This window comes from Trichoplax adhaerens, genomic scaffold (assembly GCF_000150275.1).
Source record: "Trichoplax adhaerens TRIADscaffold_3 genomic scaffold, whole genome shotgun sequence".
Taxonomy (NCBI): domain Eukaryota; kingdom Metazoa; phylum Placozoa; class Uniplacotomia; order Trichoplacea; family Trichoplacidae; genus Trichoplax; species Trichoplax adhaerens.
This window is the reverse complement of record NW_002060945.1, coordinates 239,354-260,038: the sequence shown is the minus strand read 5'-3', so window position 1 is coordinate 260,038 and position 20,685 is coordinate 239,354. Positions and strand designations below refer to the sequence as shown.

At 32.8% G+C, this 20,685-nt stretch overlaps 1 protein-coding gene across 1 annotated transcript; it reads right to left on the bottom strand.

Annotated features, from left to right (window-relative positions):
* Positions 1–1,685: 1,685 nt before the first annotated feature.
* TRIADDRAFT_54024 (uncharacterized protein) lies at positions 1,686–7,224 on the bottom strand (the record flags this gene model as incomplete). The annotated part of the gene is made up of 2 exons (XM_002110197.1): positions 1,686–6,767; positions 7,078–7,224. The coding sequence occupies 2 exons, from the start codon at positions 7,222–7,224 to the stop codon at positions 1,686–1,688; spliced, it is 5,229 nt and encodes a 1,742-aa protein (XP_002110233.1).
* Positions 7,225–20,685: the final 13,461 nt, after the last annotated feature.

Sequence of the window (20,685 nt, the reverse complement as noted above, 5' to 3'; positions counted from 1 at the left end):
ATAGTGAATTTGCTTTCAACAAAAACACAAACTTCATCCTACACATATATATCCTATGTTTGGTATCAAGTTGGAAATGAGTATAGAAAGCAAATTACCTGATTCATGTTTATAGATGGACGCACACACATGTATACAGTACGATCTAGGTATCTGCATATTCACTTGCTACTTGATAAAAATTTAGACGATGCATGTAATAGGTACTAAAGCTGGTATCGATAAGCATGTACGTGCATGTCCACTAATTGCCCAAATCAAATACAATTTCATGCAATATAAGACAGGACTGTTCTAAAGAGACAAAAATGAGGTAATCCTCTGCCGCAGTGACTTATAACTCAACACAGTAGTACATTATAGATACTTTTTAGGTATTTTTCTTTCTTGTAAATCCTAGTACAGCAAAAAATAGCCTTATCGCTTTGAACTGAGAACCAGTTATCCTCACCACAAACAACATCTACAACATTACTCTGGGTAGAAGATTGCATATTTATTACTTTAGTAACTTTCGCAGCTGTTTACCATTGGTTTCTTTAAAGATGAAAGAAAATGTGAATAAAACTTTTAACTTTGCATATCTCATCAAATATTTGTATAGACTTAATATATATGTAATTTTAAAAGTGAGGAAGAAATGCTTTAGTTCAGAAACAGTAGTTTCTTTACTATTAAATATACTTACAGGAAAATTTGCTTTGATAGGCAGAGCAAACTGCTAGCTACAATTTTGCTTAGCACTATTAAACCAAATTAAACTGTTCGAGTTAGCAGTTGCACGAAGCGAGGTAAATTTAACTTTACCTCACAAAAAATTATACGGAAATAAACAGTTGAAAGTGTAATACAATATATGCAATAATAATACTGACAGGCTTTATGGTTTAAAATGCCTATTTACAACTCTAAAATATAATAATTATCATAAAATCGTATAAACTTTGTACGTAACTTACATGGGTATCTAAATCAGTTCTTATCATGTGTGAATCATTATTCTTTATCGCCGTTAAAGAAATTGCAACCAAAACTATGATTCTATAGCGGGAATACTACTGTCAAATCTTTAACTTAATAGCCTTTTTACACAATTCTGAAATCAAGCCGTACATGAAAAATTTTTATAAAGTACTCATGATAGCGGTAACAATTTTAGATGTCTGGTTTATAATCATTATTGAATGATAATTGCCAACACATGATACAAGAACATCAACAGGTGCGGAAATAAAGTTTCTCTACTATAGTCTGTGCTCGTAATATCGTATTTATAGCAATAAGATAGAACGAACAGTATGGAAGCTGCATTCTCATAAATGATAAATGCTGAGGCTTAAGTAGGCAAAAATCTAAATTTGTGCTAAATCTTGTACAAAATACAATATAATAATCACTTGCTTACTTTCATACCGACCACAATCAGATGCAAAAGGTTTCTTAGTAATCGAATTTCACTCTCTACTTTCATAGTTTCAAATTACATAGTCACTTCATAGCAATCGTTAAACAATCAACAAGCATAGCTAGCAGGAATAACAGATCCACTCTAATTTTTAATTAGTACACTAAAAACAATCTCAATGGGTTTAAGACTTAATTAGTTAAAAAAATTTGGAATATATTATCTAGCGTCGAAACTTTAAGTTGACCTTCTGATTTATTGTTCGAATCGAAAACCAACATTACTTGAGATTAAATATATCCTGCTGTGACCGCAAATGCTGATGAAGAGCGAGATCTTGACGAAGGTTTTGTATTTCTTCCCAATATTTTGAATTGTGAGTTAGTCTCTGTTGACGATATAGACTAGAACGACTATGATTTGATTGATTTCGAGAATTATAGCTTGTAAGAGTGTTTAATTCATTTGAAGTCGGAGACGCAATATTGGATATCGAGTGATAGCTGTATTTATCTCTACTGCTTTTCGAGCTATAGAAAGTATTAGCGTCATTGACATGATAGCCAAACGACGAGCTCGCTAGGCTGCTGTCAGTTAGTTTACTACCCAAGTTAAGGCTACCTTCGTTTGATGGACTTCTCTTACAGGACGAAACATTATTGTTTGAACGAGCCGGGGATGTAAAGCTAACCCTCTTAAACGAAGATTCTATCGGTGTACTTGCACTAACATTTCGAGAATATGCCTTACTCTCCTGCTCGCTATTTTGCCCGGTAGAATATGAACTCAATTCCGTTCCTTTTTTGCTCATATTATTGATCAATACATATGAAGATATAGTAGAATGATCACTACTATTTGACGGATAAGAATTATAGTCCAACTGATCTGACTTAGTTGTATAGTTATTATATCCATATGTATCACCTTCAACTAACCAATCTCGTAATAACCGGTTCTCTTGTTGCAAATCGCTATCCAACACATCCAATTGATTAATAATCGATTTCTGCTGCATAGTAAATGTTTCATCTTTCTCTAATTTATGAAGCAAGCATTCCTGTTGTTTACCAAGTTGATCTAATTGCATTATAAACAATTCTTTAATGATTAATGAACAGATTATTTCATCATCAATACGGTGGCGTTGCCACGTTGCAAATTGTTTTTGCGATACTAAATCGGAATAAAATTTTTCTTTAGCAACGTTCAAATCATTAACACTTTTAGAATTTGACTCAGTCGTCAATTGATTTCTGTATCTTTGTATTTCCTTTATAGCTTTATTACATTGCTCCATTAAAATATTAATTTCATTACTAGTGAAGGTTGAATCAAGTTGTTGTTGTAACCGAGCCTTACAGCGCTTTTCGAAAGCCAAACACTCCTTGTCAACTACTAGTTGAATTTGACTGTAAACAACCGACTTTCTATCAATTTCTAAATCGAGTATTCGATCAAATTGATAGTTTTGAACAATCATAGCTTCAAGGTAATTAAAATGATCCCTTGTCAAATTTTTGGAGGTTATAACTTTTCGATCTATTTTCAGATTGATTTCTTCTACGCTGCCATTATTATTCTTACCATTATCTGCAATAGTTGGCGCTTTCATATGCTCATCAGCAAGTCTAGGACGAGACGTCTCTTCCACTACAGTCGGATCTCCAATAAATTGCATGATTTTCTTCAACATTGGCTGCAAATATTGCCTCATCGTTGAGGCAGTAACTTCAGTAGTACCATGATTCATCGTACTAAAATACTCAAGAACCTGTTTTAAGTCTTTTTTCATTGATTCCAATTGCGATATTAATTGCAACATAAAATCTTTATATAACGGAGGAAAGGACTGTCTACCTTCTGTAGTAGAAACCGTAACAAGCCCTCCATTATAATTGCTGTTACTTTTACTGTTACTTAGTGATTTGCAATTAAGTGCTAATTCCAAAGCGTTTACTAATAGAAGCTGAGATACAGTTTCGAGAATTACCACCAAATAATGAGGTGAACGTAACTTCGAAGAATCATTTCCCTGTACTGATATTTCATCTGTATCATTCGTATTGCTTGATATGAGATTTTTAAGTGTTGTTAAAGTGTATGGTAAAGCATCATAAAGGTTAAAATCATCTTTCTGAGACGATATTAAAGCGCTACTATTAATCACTGATATCCAATCATCACGTGTAATCTTTGTCCATTTCTTTTCTAATTCTTCTATTAAAGCACAAATTTTTTCCACTTCCGACTCTGAAAGCTCTTGCTTTCCAGTCTTTTGGCCACGTACCAACTTCTTGAGATATTCAAATACCATTTCTGTTAATAACAATGATAATGTATTATTATTATCGCTATCTTTATTGCTATCCATAGACGCATGATATCTCGAAATGTTCAGTAAATATTCAATTGAGCTGACGATAGATTGATAGTCACGGGGAAAATCTGTTATAGGTTTTATATCCTCTGCATTTCCATCAGTTAATTTACTTTCTTGCATTTGAACATCTCTTGATTTTTCTTTAGTATGATCATTTGCATTATCTATTGTATCGTTAGTAATAATTTCAACATTCTGAGAGCCGTTCTCAACATTTGCGAAAGCATTGATATTTTGTTGCTCGGCTAACTTTCTCTCCAAATCAATGGTTTGATCATGCAATTTTTTTATTTCATTATTATATTGCATCAATCGTTGTTCAAGTAGTTCATCGACGGTTTTTTCAACTCTTTCATCAAATTTTTCCTGAGATAGTTTTTCTTTTCGTTTTAATTCATCCAATGCTACCCTAATGCTATTTTCATAAGTATCTTGCAAATGATTACGTAAATTATTTAATTCTTCTTCATGTTGTTCATTTAATTTTGCCGTTAAAGAGATCCTTGCCGATTCCATCTTACTTAATAGTTCCTTTTGGTAATTATCTTTCAACTGGGCCATAGCTACTTCATGATGTGATGTTAAAGTTGCTGTAGTTTCCTCTTTTATCTTTTTCATATTATCTTCATGTTGTTGACGTACACTATCCAGACCTTGTTGGTATAGATTCATCATTTTTGCTTCCACTTTGTGATGATATGTGTTTATTACATCTTGATGACTTTGGTAATATTTCTGTATTTCTTCAAACATGAATTGTAACATGGTACGTTTATAGTGAAGCAAGCTGTCTTGCAACTGATCGATAATTGATGTTTTATCATCAAGTGTACTTAACTTATTTCTCAACAATTCCAATTCGGTAACGCAAAATTGCTCCAATCTAGACGATATTTCATCCTCTTTCTTAAGTAATATTTGATGATAATTTTGCTGATCCACAGATAAATTTTCTAGTGCTAATGAAAAATTGATTTCCTTATCTTGTGAATCAAGCCATTCTTGATGATGTCTCTTTTTCATGTCATCTATTTCTTTATTCATTTGTTTCTGTATGATAGATAATTCTTCCTTGTAATGTTGTTGACATTGCTTTTCTATAGTTTCAGTTACATTAATCAAATTTTCATTAAAATGATCTTCAAGTTCTTTTCTCTTAACTGAATCATTTTCTGCTGCTTCAGCAGCAAGTGTTTCCTTCAATTTTTGTATATTTTCATGATGTTGCTTAGTTAAGTTATCAATTATTTGTTGTTTGTCAATCGATAATGACTGCTGTAAAATTTTATATTCTTGAAATAAAAGATCCACTTCAGCTTGATAAACCGTATGAAGTTGTTGAATTGCAGTTGCCCATGCTTGCAATTGTTGATTATCTGCATTTTCACTAACAATTAAGCGATCAATTTGAGTGAGCAAATTAGTGATCTCTTGATGAAATTGCACTTTTAAATTTTCAATACGGTTAGTATTTATATTCAATTTGTCTGTAACTATTGACGATGACGGCTGTGATTGATCGCCGTTCAGTAGTGCCGACTTAATGGCTTGATCGGACTTGATATTAGTATTCCAAGGACGCATATTATTTTGCTTCCGATTCTTTTTTCGCAGTACAACATTACCATAATTAGATGATATTAGTTCTTCTTCTTGATTCTTATTTTCAGCTTCATTGAATGGCTTATCTTCTAATTTCTTTTGTAATTTATCAACATCTGCACGATATTTTTCATCAAGAAGTTGTATTTCATGATTATGTTGTTCTTTAAGTGATACAATTTCCATCTTAGCACTATGAAGTAATTCTTCCCATTTCATTTCTAACTCTTTCAACGACTCTTTACGCTGAATCTTAATTTCTTCGGTGTCAAGCAATTGAATAGAATTGTTACCACTATCTGCTGTTACGCCATCTATTGAATTATTTAATTCGTATTCTTTCTGTAGTAGATCAAGTTCTTGTCGATTGGTAACGATCATATCCTCAATTTTAAATTGGATACCTTGACACTGTTGTACATACGATTTATTTTTCTGGTGAAAGTCATCAGTAGCCTTTTTTAATAAACTTTCAAGTTCTAGGCATTTACGATTTAAATGAGAATTTTCATCCTTAAAATCGGTTAATTTTTGAGTTAGTTTATCAATATGATTGGTACTTTGTCGATCTTGAGTTAGCAATTCGTTTTCAAATTTATCTTTCATTTGATTTAATTGAATTAATTGATTATCTTGATTATTAATAGCTTCTTCTAGTTGTTGTATACGTTGGTCTTTTGATTTTTGAATTTTTTCAACAGCTAACGAATTCTGTATTGAAATCCACTGGATAATTTCATTATAATTTTGATGTAGCTGAGATTTGATTTCTTCTAAATCATGATCTTTACTGTTAGCTGTATCCAAATTACGATTATTTTTAATTCCATCCACACCTAACGCTTGACTTAATTTATAAATATACTGAGCAATAGATTGTATCGAGCTTGCGATTCCTTGAAGGCGATATTTTAACTTTTCAACTAAATCAGTATTACTTTCATTGGTTGCAATTTTACTTTCGTCTTTTCCATCCGATTTTAATATGGCGTTGTCATCTAGTTCAAATAAATTGTGAAGACAACTGACCGAGTTATAGTACTGATGAAATGAATTATATAGATCAGTTTGTAAATCAGATGGAAGCATTAACTTGGATAATAGAGCTTGAAATGATATTTGAGCACTTGGTAAATCTAATAAGCTTTGTTGCGTAGGATTTAATGTGTTTTCCGCGTTGGATAACGGAGATATATAATTACCACTATTATTAACAAAAGATTTTAATTCATTGTTCTTCTGTTCTAACTTTTCCCAAAGGTTTGAAATTGTTTGTTCCAAATTCTTATTACGCTTGATCATTGCATCTAGTTTATCCGTTTCATTTTGATCTCTATTCAGCGTTTCTAGACTTTTTACTTCCATAAGATCATTCACCTATAATAGAATAGATTTAACATTTAGTAAAAGGCAATCGATAGAACTTTTTTTTTATTCTTAACACCGAGAAAATGATTACATACGTCTCTATAGTAGACGTTAATACCATTTTAACCGTTATTATATGACAGGAGACACAATGAGAATGTTAAAGGAAGTAATTAGTAAGCTAATTTTAAGATATCTAAATTAAAAAATAATTTAAAGAAATCCATTTCCATCCCATACCAAGACTACTGCTTCACTTTATATAAGCAAAAATGTCAAGAACATTTTACTCAGTTTACTTTTTATAATTATATTTCACCTCAAGTAGTTGATCTTGTAAACTTTTAACTTGAGAAATTAGGGCTTCAGTTTCCTCTTTAGCATCTTCTTGCATCTTATCATGATATTGTTGCAGGTTTTTTAATGCAGTGGTTTTTTCATCTAATTGAGTTTTTAAATCTTCCATCTTGAAATTTGAATTCTTCTATTTTGAAAAATAAAAAATCCAATTCAAGTACTGACGAAATAAAGTACTCTACATATATTATTTTTTGTATCCTATTTATTAACACATGTATCATTAGCTCATTATCATGATTTATTATAAATACATAATATTCAAAAAAGGTACATAAGTCGATTATAGAAGTATAATAATAATGTTCAATTAAATTAAAAGTTATAATAAGAAATTCGTATCCACTTATGTCTTGTTATTTCAATTTGAAGACTTTAAAAACACACTCATATACCACAAGAGTTTCTAATTAGTGTTACAACTAAGATAAAAAGCATCTTTAATTGTAAATTTGTAGTAATTTCATTCGAAATTCCCTAAGGAAAGCCCATCAAAGACAATCATTTGGTTGATTCCTTACTTATCGTATATATTATATATGTACACATGGAATCTTTCCATGCTATTCTTTATTACTATGAAGTAGTAGAGTAGGATGTTACTCGTATTTTGTAAAAGCTTTTAATAATGTTGAATCGATCAAAACTGAGTGGATACTGTCAAAAAATCGACCTAGAAATGAATAATTATTTAAACGTGTAAAGAAATTAGATAATTAGTGTAGGTTAATCCTCCCTAGCTTGTCACTGACTACTTGAATGATCAACTTTGTCATGGATTTAGAAAATCGAAAATTCTATCCTTGGCTATAATATCCTATTAAAAGTTGTCATGTTTATACTAGACTATAAATGTCAATTACTCTCTATAACGTTGTAGTTATTAATGAAGAGTTACTTTTTGATAACTACTATTTTTTCCCGTTATTTTTTTGTCCCTATCCGTATTCAATTCTCGATCATTTCTATTCTAATACGCTAGCAAGTGGACTAAAAAGTACAAACTCAGTTATACGTCATCTCCATTAAACATTCTATAAGTTATCACTGCTTTTCAAATCTAATTGCAACAATGGTCAAATTAGGGAGAAGAAAACAAAATGAAAGATTACTGGTATATGATTAGTAGGGTAATACATTATTACAATGGTAGAATTTTCCTTCCACTATTGCTTACGTACTAAATCAAAGTTATACGTATTGATCGATTGAAAGGAGGTTCAAGGAGAAGAAAACATTTTAACATCAATGTTGATGAAATAACAACAAGAGTATATTATGCATGTACAGTACTATCGATGAATAACGAATCAATATGTAGAAAAGAACAGACTGCAATTTGACTTGCACAATTGCCTAATTGATCGATCCGAATTGAACTATCCTTTTCATCGCCATGTTTCAATCGTTCTTTTCAATTCATACTCACACTTGGCACTACTTTAAATACAAGTATCCATGGAATTAGTACTGCTATGTCATATTTTTATCCATTATGTCTCAATTTAGTGATACTCAATGCAATTGGGTCAAATTAGGATCACTTTGGACTAATTAGCCGTCCATATGTTTATCGTTAATATAATCCAAATAATAATTACGTGCTAATCAAGGCAAAAGGATATCGTCACTGTGAATAGTTATTTGATGATGATTAGGCCATAACATTGTAGAACAATTCAACACTTGACGAAGGATAATGTATCGATGTTGTATTAATCATACTAACCTTGTTCAAGCGGAGATTGAATGGCGAAGATTAATTCAATAATTAATTATTGACGATATTGGAAATGGTATCGCCCCCAATTAGCTATCACCAGCTTACAATAATCTTTTTAAACTTCTTGTCGATATTCTAAAAGTTCAGTCGTCATGGATGCAGGTTTGTGTCCTATGAAATGATGAGCCACAATAATATAATTGCCTATAAGAGAAAGAACTCGTTGTTAATAAAGCGATAGTACTGTTCTTGCCTTGTATCTACTATTTTTGGCGTGGTTGTTCCATTTTTCAGATAAAATTATCGCGGTCAAACTATATGCAAAATAGCCTTTAAGCAAAAGTCATTGAGAAACTCAAAAGCAACAGATTTAGAAGAAAAAAAAATCATTTCAACTGTTGTAGCATTTAAAATTCAAAGCGGAAATTATTTCTGTGAATGGATATTGCGAATGAAAAATTGCATTTCCAATTCCACTATGAAAGACAGTAAGGATGGATTGATTGAGCGACGAGTAAACATGAAGTCATATCCTCAATCAATCCATTTGGAAAAATATTTTAAGAATATCGATAGCGAGTGGAATTGCAATGACAGTGAAAAATTTTTAAGAACTTTGTTCATCTATTCTCTATCGACAAGAGTGGCTAAAGTGATGGATTAAATCTTATGTGTCAGTCATTATCTTAGTAGAAGTTGTACAGTATTGCAAGTAGATTATCTGAATTGCTGTAGATAAGACTTGTAAAATTAGCAAAGAAATGAAGAAAAATATGATTAAAAGTTCAATTCAAATTGAATTAAAAAGAAATTTCCCCCCCCCCAGAAAAAAATGCTGATTGAAACACGCTAGAAGATCGGTCCAAATTTATAAAATGAGTAGGATACATCATGAATATTGATGATGGAAATCCACCAACTCCTAAGCAGTAAAGGCAATAAGAAATCTTACTATTGAAAAATTCATTTTCTACACTGCAGTACCATAGTGGGTGGTGTATTGTAAATTCCAAAATGGCCCCCAAAAGAACTTTTTCCTTAGAAGAGTCGATATTGAATATTTTGCAGGTTAAATTAGTGGAGAGGAATTACGCAGCAGGTGGTGTACATGGATGAATCGTGTGTTTTTCTTTCAATATTACGCCATTATGATGATCAATGCTGTAAATACCTTGCAGGCTGACCACTAAAGCAAGGATATTAATCATGGCTATTGTCGAGAAATAATATTGAAGAGAGAGAGGGAAAAGAAATAACTGTCCTACTGGACCATGCCATAGCTCTCCATTTAGCCTTACAATTTAATGTCCCCTCCTGTATATTGAAAGCTAAATTGCTCTAATAATAGCAATCAAAAGGGAAGTGCTTTATCCATCTAGTACAGTCGATTTCAATATGATGGTCCCGGTCAAAATAGCCATTTTTCTGACAAAGAACTTATCTTGACCATGTTATAGCCAGAATTGAAATATAGAAAAGGTGCTCGATACACAAATTAAGCTCTTTGCACAGCATATTATCCCTCAACAGAAACATCTACCTATAATATGATCTATTCCTTACCAATAGATGGTTACAGTGATAAACTTCAACTATTCCATGATACACTAGACTTGTAGGCACTTGTAAGGACAAAAAAATTCCCCTATTTTTTTTTTTTATTTAAATCATAACAAAGAGAAGAATTTTGTCCAGCTTTGGAAAGGAAGAAAATAGCCTGTCAGCCTTGACGGACATGGATAAATTAATTGTAAGCGCCATAACTGCCACCCAACAATACTCATCAAGAATAATATCTCCGATTGAGCAAGACACTATTCTACCATCGTTGTAGAAAAGCAAATAGGTTGGATAGTAAAAATAGCATCTTATCAAACGGTCAAGACTAGCAAGATACAGTGATCATGTACCGTAAATTAGCCGAAAATATTGCCAAGAATCAAGCAATATGATTGGCATGACTTGTAGTTTTAATACGAGTGATCACAGTCAATATTGTAACCCCCCGAAAAGAAAAATGAATTCTTTTTAAACTATCCATATGTTATATACCATTGAAATGATGCTATAGCCTACCGCTAACAGCCAATTGCGTCGATCGAATCGGATAGGTATAATAAATTGCCTACTACAACAAATCATCGATGTTGAAAATCAATCCTATTCCATGCCATGTTGAATATACCATGGTACCATGATTGATGATCATGATTTTGATGGTAGACAAGTTGTAATACAATCGGCTATCGAGTTAGTGGCGCTATCCCTGTTCAAATAGCTTCTAACCATTCTATTGGCTTGTTATCGTCGGATAAAAAGCACCTGGTATTAATGCTAATCACTCATAGTGTCAAAAAATGCTTATCAATAATACAGTATCGATCATCAGACCACCAAGTTTACTCGTATTTAACTTGACTGATGATAGCTCATTTCTCAAGAACTGAACAAATTTACATAGTCATCATCATGGTAGGACCAACAGAGTAGTGAAGGGAAAGAAAAACTCGAAGGCTTACAACACCCCATTCAATGCATGGTGATCCATCCGAAAATCGCCATCAGGTAGCACTAGCTATCGATCAAAGTAAATTATTAATGACGAAATAAATCCTCTATAGTCTAAAGCGGCTGTGATAAGAGTCAAGAGAGAGTAAGTTAATAAGAGAAAAAACTTTTCACCTTGACAAATCTCGGTTTTGACGCCTTTTAAAATGTCCAAGAAATAAATTAACAACACCACTGACAATCTTCAAACTGAACGTGTTATTAGTTCTACAGTATCTGTTCCATTGGGTATATTGATCAAAAGTGTTGAAAATAGTACTATATCCAAGAGATACTGGTGAGAATAGGGTAAAGTAGGTAGTCAGTAGGGAGAGAATGTTGTTTTTTGAAATTTATTCGATACTGGATGAATGTGATGGCTAAAATCGCCAAGGAGCTCATGATGGATGGGATGTTTCAATTGGATAGTCAAATCAACAATCCTTTGTCAACACTTACTCAGCTTAGGCAATTTAGTTCGCGGTAGCGCAATTCATTGACGGTGTAGTCAGAGCAAGAGACTGATCAATGACGATTGCTTAAGCTAATCGTTATTGGAAAATAGTGAATAGTGCGTGGTTTCCTCTTACAATGACTATTCCTTTTCCATTTAATTCGATGAGGTTGATGATTTTTTCAATAGCGATAGAGAGTCGTAAAACACACATGTAATAGTATTTGCCCAGGATAATAGATGAGAAAACAAGTTAGCTGCAAATGTTTTCTTAACGACCCAGTTGTATGAATGGTGTAGAAAGAACAATCGGGTACATTTTGATTTCTTTCACAACTAGGATACTGTCTAGCGGGCTTCGATTCTACAATCAAGCTACCATGATCGATCACTGATAGAAGAAGAGAGAATGTGTGTGCAAAGCTGGTGATCGATGATGGCATTTTGAGATGGATTATTGCTCTACTCGATGCTTGTCCATTTGTACAATTTGTACAGTACTGTAGTTGAACGCGATCTGAAGAAATTTCTCCATAGACAAGGTTATCTTAGCCTACTTAGGATATGACTCTGTCTTGACCAATTAACACACTAAACTAGACTAGACACAAGGTACTGCATCGGCAATCTACAGACTTGTATCCATATTTTCAACCATTTTTTATGTTATTTAACTTGACTCTTGTATTCGACATCAAGACTAGAGCCTCCATCTTACTGTACATTGTACAAGTGTACAGTAGTCCTATCGATCGAGACAGCGAAAGAAATCAACTGTTCCTTTCGACAGTACAGTTCAAAAATGATTGCTATCATCAAGTCATTTTAAAATCATCATTCTAATGTAAAATGCCCTGCTGTGCAATGATGGAGTGAAAATGAAATCAAGCGGTGTCCATTAGCATTCGCCAATGCTAATCAACTTGCATCAACACCGGCTAATTAACTTGCAGTGACTGAGGGAGAGCACTTTGACACGACTATGACACGTTTAAAGATGGAAAAGATTGATTTTCAACTCTTGAATAGAATCGGCTGTTTTTACATACCTTTCAAAGCAATCAGTAAGTGCTAGATTGGCCAATTTGGAGGAGGAGAAATGATATAGACTTGGATGTGGAAGAAAGATTTGCTTTTTCCTCTTATTACGTCAACGCAGCGTCGAGTTATTTATTAATGGATGTTATTCTCTCTCTTCACGGTGGAGGTCGACGAATCGGTGCTGTCTATCCGTCCTTCTGACCAAGACTGACACCCGTGATTCCAGAGGGGCTACAAAAGAAGACAGACAGCGGACAGAAAGCCGAGGTACCGTCTAGTCAAAATAGGCGAACCGACTAAATTGCTGGTCATTTTAACTGAAATGTCTATCTTAAACGATACACTCTACAGTGACTACGATGGTCATCCTCTCACGAGCGAATGCGTTGCTTTAGTACACGCTTTCAGTGCTAGCGTATAGTAGAATGACCAGAAAAATGACAAGTGCTCGCCTTATTTTCTACTCCATGGCTACTTCTTGTCCTTCTCTCTGATCAAGAAAAAGAAATGACTCCATTATAGTTGGGCGCAGGGACCGCTGATTGCTGAGTCTAGAGTAATAGTACAATCTCAAGCATAGAAGGTTTAAAGACCTAATAATAAAGTCTCCACTTGCTGTTTAATAAGCTTGTTTTGAGGGCTGTATACACACTTATAGCCATAATAAATAAGCTATTACCATGTAGTTCATTAGAACGGACTACTCCACTAAAATCAAAATTTTTTCATTATTTAGTAGAGTAGTCCTTGTCAGTAGACTTCACAGTCGTCTGACTCTATTACAGAGTAGTTAGTAATCCTTTACGACATCATACTAGTGGAAAAGTACAACATCGTTGTGGTCTACTGGTTACAGTGTGGAAGCAGTCAGTGCAGCAAGTACATTTTCTCCATTTTGAATCGAAGTAACGTCGTGGTCCGGAGTCTAGCTACTACAGTTGTACTGTAGTATAGAGGATAGCAGATGTCCTTCCGTCTTGTCAGTGGATATCTGGCTCTGGAATAGCGAATTCTAAGTTGAAATTCTAATTTCATGACAGTCTGCATACCCTTGTATCTTGTCTACTATTCTACTAAAAGAATCAGAAAATAAAGTAGAGATACTGTACTCTCCAAGCAGAACTAGTTCTACTTTACCTTCATTTTATTTCAATTGAACGGGTCGTAACAATAATTAATAATCATCGAATGGAACTTGGCAGATCGACACAGGCCTCTCTACTGTACACTATACAGTATTATAGTTGTACTCTAATTGACTAAGTTGACAAAGTGCCTTTGCATCTTGTCTGCTATTCTACAAAAAGGATTCCAAAATAAAGTAGAGATACTGTACGCTCCAAGGTAAACTACTTCTACTTTGCCTTCACTTCATTTCAATTTAACGGGTCTTAACATTAATAATCATAGAAAGGAACTTAGCAGATCGACAGAGACCCCTCTACTGTCCAGTATAAATGTCCAAGTGTATAGGACTATAGTTATATTCTAATGGACTGAGCTGACAAAGTGCCCTTGTATCTTGTCTACTATTCTACAAAAAGAATCAGAAAATAAAGTAGAGATACTGTACGCTCCAAGGTGAACTATTTCTACTTTGTCTTTACTTTATTTCAATTTAACGGGCCGTAACAAGAATTAATAATCATCGAATGGAACTTGGCAGATCGAGAGAGACCCCTCTACTAAGTAGTTCAATATAAATGTCCAAGTGTACAGTATTATAGTTGTACTCTAATTGACTGAGTTAAGAAAGTGCACAAACGGGCCCCCACTACCAACGACGACTACTGTACTACCTGGTACACAATCCCGTCCAGCCATATTAAGATGGAGACATGGTTTCCTTCTTGTCTATGCTAGATTCCATTGAGTTGATTCATTATATACGTATATACGCTTGCATGATTGTAGGGCAGCCCTTAATTAGCTTAAAATGAAAATCAAATAATCCATGCTACTTACTGTACTAGTTTATGTAATAAAGCGAAGTGTACAAGAAACTGCAATTTCTTTGTTTGATGATTATATTTTAAATGACCTTATCACCATAATATACGATAAATATTATATGCAGGTATAGCATATATTGGATAATACACTCGCTAACGGCTCAAAAGATGCTTTAATTCAATCTACGTTTTCTTATAACTTATTATTGATCACACTAGAGTGAATTATGTTATTTGTGAAATGCATGGATGCATACGAGTATATCGGTTATGCTAGAATTGTGATATCTGTCTGCGAGTACAGTATATCTATTTATATATAATTATTCTATTGAAAAGTGAACTGTGGTTATCGTATACTGTAATTGATTATAGGCTTTCTTTTACTCAATACACAACAGCGGTCTCTGTCAAAAAAAAAGCGATAGGACGTCATTAAACTAGTAATATAGTTGCACTGCTGCCACCATATTACTAAGCTGTAGTACAGTAAATTAACATGGTATGATAGAGCTCAACACGTACTCTCACAGAGCATAGATAAAATGCGTATTCAATATACAGCTCGACTTGGATAGTATGTTGGTGCTTAACTAATTTCATAAAGTTGTTCCCATACATTGTTAAACTTACGATCAGAAATAGCCTTCGTTACACGTCACAATTTTAATGAATTGATCACCAAAATACTCGTTATGAATCTGCTAGTCAGTAAATCAACTACTGGTGTACAGAGACTGCAATACAATAGCGTCGATTAAACTTCCTCATTTTCTCATTAAAAATGTTCATTCTCAAAAATCTATAATGCCCGTAGTATCAGCAAGGAGTCTAAAGAATAATTGCTGGTAATAGCAAGTCTGCTGCCAGCAATCGATTAGACTTGACTATTTTCTCATCGAAAATGTTCATTTTTTTAAAATATCCAAAAAGTCTAAAGAGTAGTCTCTGGTATTAGCAATTCTACTATGTTTTTGCTTTGGTTTCATTGCCATATGCAATTTGTTAACTATTTCGCCGGTACTGCGTCTGTGAGCTATATCTTAACTCCTATAGAATATTCCTCATACTATGCTCTCTCCTTTCAACAAAATACACGTCTACCCGCCTCTCTCTCTCTCTATATATATATATACGCATAGTTATGCTTAATATGTACATACACATACTCTATACTTTTTTCCGTTGGTTAACGTCAACATAACCATTCGCCATTCCTGCTTAAATTTATATTTCACACGTATATTTGACACGACTACTGTAACAGCAAGGAAAATATCTCAACTTCCAATGCGTATTCTTAGTTATTACACTATTTTCCTTCTTCATTAGTTCAAAGATAGAAGATTTTTAATCCGGTAATGCTTAGATAAACGCCTCGTTATTAGATCCAACGTTGTTGGCTGGCTATTTAGAGAATGGTAAATGTTCTTGTCAATAGTATAGCACACTGCAGCAATGTTTAAATTATCCATATTTCGAAATGATGCAATCTATTTCACGCTAAGCTTCTAAACTGGCTTCAGGTCTGAAAAGACCCCATTTTTCGGATATAAAGAAAATTACACTCCATACAAATATTGTCCTATAACTACCTTATCATAATCATGATCAATAGATTCTAAGTTGGAATGAGTTATTAAAATACTAAAACCTCAATAGGATCACCTATAAAAAGCTATCAGATGTTGAACGAGTAAAACAAATACAAAAAATTAACCAATACACAACTAAAATACGTTATGAATTCAAAAATAATAAAATCATTTAAAGTCAACTACAACATATGTGGAAGCTATTCGTGAAACAGGAGGAAAAGGGGAGGAGTAGAACGCCTGCATCATAGTCATACTTCACTAATTGTATTATAATTATGCAACACTACATACTATTTTGATTGATAATACCTACTGTTAATATACCAATGAGCCATATCATTCTAAATTTCCTTTGTATCTATCCAAAATGTCAAGAAATGATTAAAATACCCTTGTGATTAATGAGTTTTACACTCTGACGAATAGGACGATTTAATTAATACGCGTCTACGAATAGTTGATTGATGGTAGAAATTGACATCACACTAAGATCGAAATTATACTTGACGGAAATTTTAGGCAGCACAGTAATATCAACAATATTCAATTCAATTTATTACCAATTACGGCATAGTCATTAGCTGTAGCAATCAATTTTTTATGTATAACTTTATAGAAAAAAATATTCCATCTGATGAAATCAAAAAACTGCCTGCCTGAAATATACGGAACCAGTACTTGTACGCATCCCTGTGTCATAAAAATTATACAATAATTCACTCAGTTACATAGTATACTTTTGATATTGCTACTTGGCTCAAAATGAATAAGTAGGCAGTTATGCAGAAATGCAAAAGACGAAAAAAATGGAATATTTAATCCATTATTTTACAGTAAGTACTTTTTAAATGTTCTAAATTTGAGTAAATAGTATTAAAATATATCAAGACTTGATTTCACATGCACAATTGAAAGGTTACGATCATACTATACAGTACTATGGCTAACCTAGCAAATATCACATGATTAGAATGTATCCAAATATGATCAATCATAATCTGGCCACAATTTAATAATAAAGACTCGTATAATGTAGATTATTTGATTTCAATAGCAAAGTTACGGTTCTCTGGCAAAGCGTAATAACAACTATTGATTAATGAGTTCAACTGCATACGAACTATTTTCAATAGTAATATTAGCTTTTGATCATTGCGCTATCATAAAGTATTAGTAAATTATTGGTAGCTGTCAAAGTTCGGATATCAAATTTACATAGGATAAATCATGATCCAAAGGATTGTAGGTATCAAAGCATTTATTATTTACACCATAGTCTGCCTCTAATCAAACTCGTCTTGTCTATTATTTTAGTTACCATATCTGAACTTAGGACATATTACAACTAAAAATTATTAGGATTCGCCGTAATTACCTGCTTTTGCAAGAGTAAAATGATTAAAGAGTCTGTTGCTTAACTCTTTTGAAAAAGGATGCATGTACTGTAGTGTTACTGTATGTTAATACGAATTAGTAGAGAACAAAGCGCAATTGGTTAGCTTAGACTAGCTAAAAGATTGCGTTCTATTGCATTACATGATTGCTGTATTTACGGGTACAAGCAGCTAGATTCTGTATAGAAAATAATTCAATTGCAGTATCGCAAACAGGACTATCAATAAAGTCACATTACTCTTACGAAACAACAAGCACAGCTATAGCGATTGAAATTGGTGGATAAAGAATCGGCAATAATCCTATCCGATACTGTTACATCATGCTCATATTTCTTAAATTGGCATCATAAATCACCAACCGGATGTCACTTTCACAAAATCATAGTCTATTTATTACCCGAAAGTATCAGCCAACCTTAAAGTAGTATAACTAATTCATATTTCATAGTAGTACGGAAATCTATTCTATTGCAAATGGCAAAGTAAATATACAAATTTTAATTATTCTAAATGGACGTTGCAATAATTATAGTGGCATTAAGAACGTAAAGAGTTAGAATCAACTGCAGCTGCAATACTTCAAAAAAGAATGATATAAAATTAAACGTAATACCTCACCTAATAGTCCAAAGTAGTTTACGCCCTGTTGATACACTGTAACAGAAACTTTACTCAGAGAAATATCTCAATTGTGAACCATAAATATTTGAAAAATAGAAGAATAACCGTGAACTCAGATCATCGATACAGAAAGTTAAACACCGAAGTTATCTAACTTTTTCAATATTATGCATAAATAGAACACACTTAAGTTTCTTTAACTGTGATAATTACTAGTATCAATCATGCTAGAAAAAACAGATATAGCATGCAAAAGCAGTAACAGAAGTCAAAGTTAAAACATGTACAAGCGAAGTGACTTTATATTGCTATTATAAGATCTATTGCCAGTAATAACTACTATATAAGGCAGCGAAGAATCTCTCTCATGACAGCCCGATATAATCCATTTTTATAATTCAGTACGAACAGAAATAAATGATTCTCTGCTGAACTTGTTCTATACACGTATTCGTACTATAGCTATTGTACACGCTTCCGTTTTGTATTCAGCTACTAACTCAGACCCCATTCTCGTAGCATTTATATTATAAATTTATTTCAGCATAATGATAGAGTACCTGTCTTGGTTGATAAATTGTACACTGAAATTTAGAGCCTAGATTCTGTTATAGTTTTATCTATTTATCCCATAGTTTTGCTTTGTACGGCACATCGCTAATTTATTGCAATGCATATGAAAATAAACATGACAGCGATGAAAATCATTTCGTCATATTGATCTTGCATACCACACCTAGCTGGGCGTTGCTAATCAATTACATTATACACATATTCCCGCTATAGAATATAACTGACATGGATTTAGTTCAATTTAATTAAACATAACTATCAAGACAATTTTATGAATATCTTAAAGTAATCTAAAGTACTACTTAATGCTCCTTAATCTTAGAATTACTTTATTTTTATTGATTAAACTCTACATTTGTACTCAGATATGTGATTTATCATATAAGCCTCAATGGACAAGTTTAGATTCAAGCTTTAAAGTTATAGCGAATAAATAATAGACTGTTGATAACAAATTCTAATCTAGAGTACTATTTAATGCTCCTTAATCTTGATATTATTCTATTTTGATTGATTAAACTCTACATTCGTACTTAGATATGTGGCTTATCGTATCAATTTCAGTGGATAAGCTTAGATTCAAGCTTTAAAGTTGTTGCGAATATGTAATAGACTGTTGATAACAAATGGTAATCTAGAGTACGGAAATTATTTCTAAAAATGGCTCCTCATAAAGTCGCTATAAAAATCAGTTTATCGTCATTTTAGAAATCATCCCAAGACGAAAGATCAGTACGGTAGGTTAAAAATCATTTGTTCTACTCACAGCCGGAGATGGCAATCATCTTATTATAATGAGCAAGAGATAATCAATTTTTCTATTTGATCATAATTGGAATCAATTAGGAAGAGAGTGTCAACTTAAAAGTTAAACAAGTGTTGTATTTAGAAAGATATTATTAGCCGATTTACTGACTGTATCAAATAACTACATTCTGCTCCAGATATTATCCAAATTGTTATGTATGATAGACTGGTAATGCCTAGGAATTAGGGCAGATAAATTGCATAGCTGCCTAACTGATAAGATAACCGTAAGATACTAATATCGTAACTGTATTGGTACGTTCACTAGTAATTTACTAATACGTATGTAATATATATATCACTTGTGGGAAAGGCAACCCACAATAAAGAAGTGGACTCCACGCATCAGGCTACTTTGCTATGTCTAACCGAGCATTGCATGATTGACCTAGGGTCGCGATAGAGAACATAACGCAAATGACTTTCCCTCTCAATATAAAACTATTTCGGCTGTGATGAGTATATCAATACCATCCTATCGAGTAACCAGTCTAAATAAAACTTTAAAATATTTCAATGGCCAGTAACAACTTGCTAAAATAAAATTTAATGTTATATTATTTGTTAGTGTAGACGAATGCCTAATCAGCATTTTCTGATAATGCAACAGAGCCTGCTAAGGCAAATTATACTGTTTAATATATAAAAAAGTTGGTAGACATCTTATTATTATTTTAAAATCGTCTCAAAGTAGGTAAATATTCATTTTAGTAGCCATCTTTTCAATTATGATAACAATAGCAACTCTCGAACAAAATAGTTGTTGTATATCAATTTCCTTTCTATTGGGCCACTCTTTAGGTGTAAAGGTTTAAGAAAGTAAATGTCAATTTGTATAAACGATCAAATTTATCTGT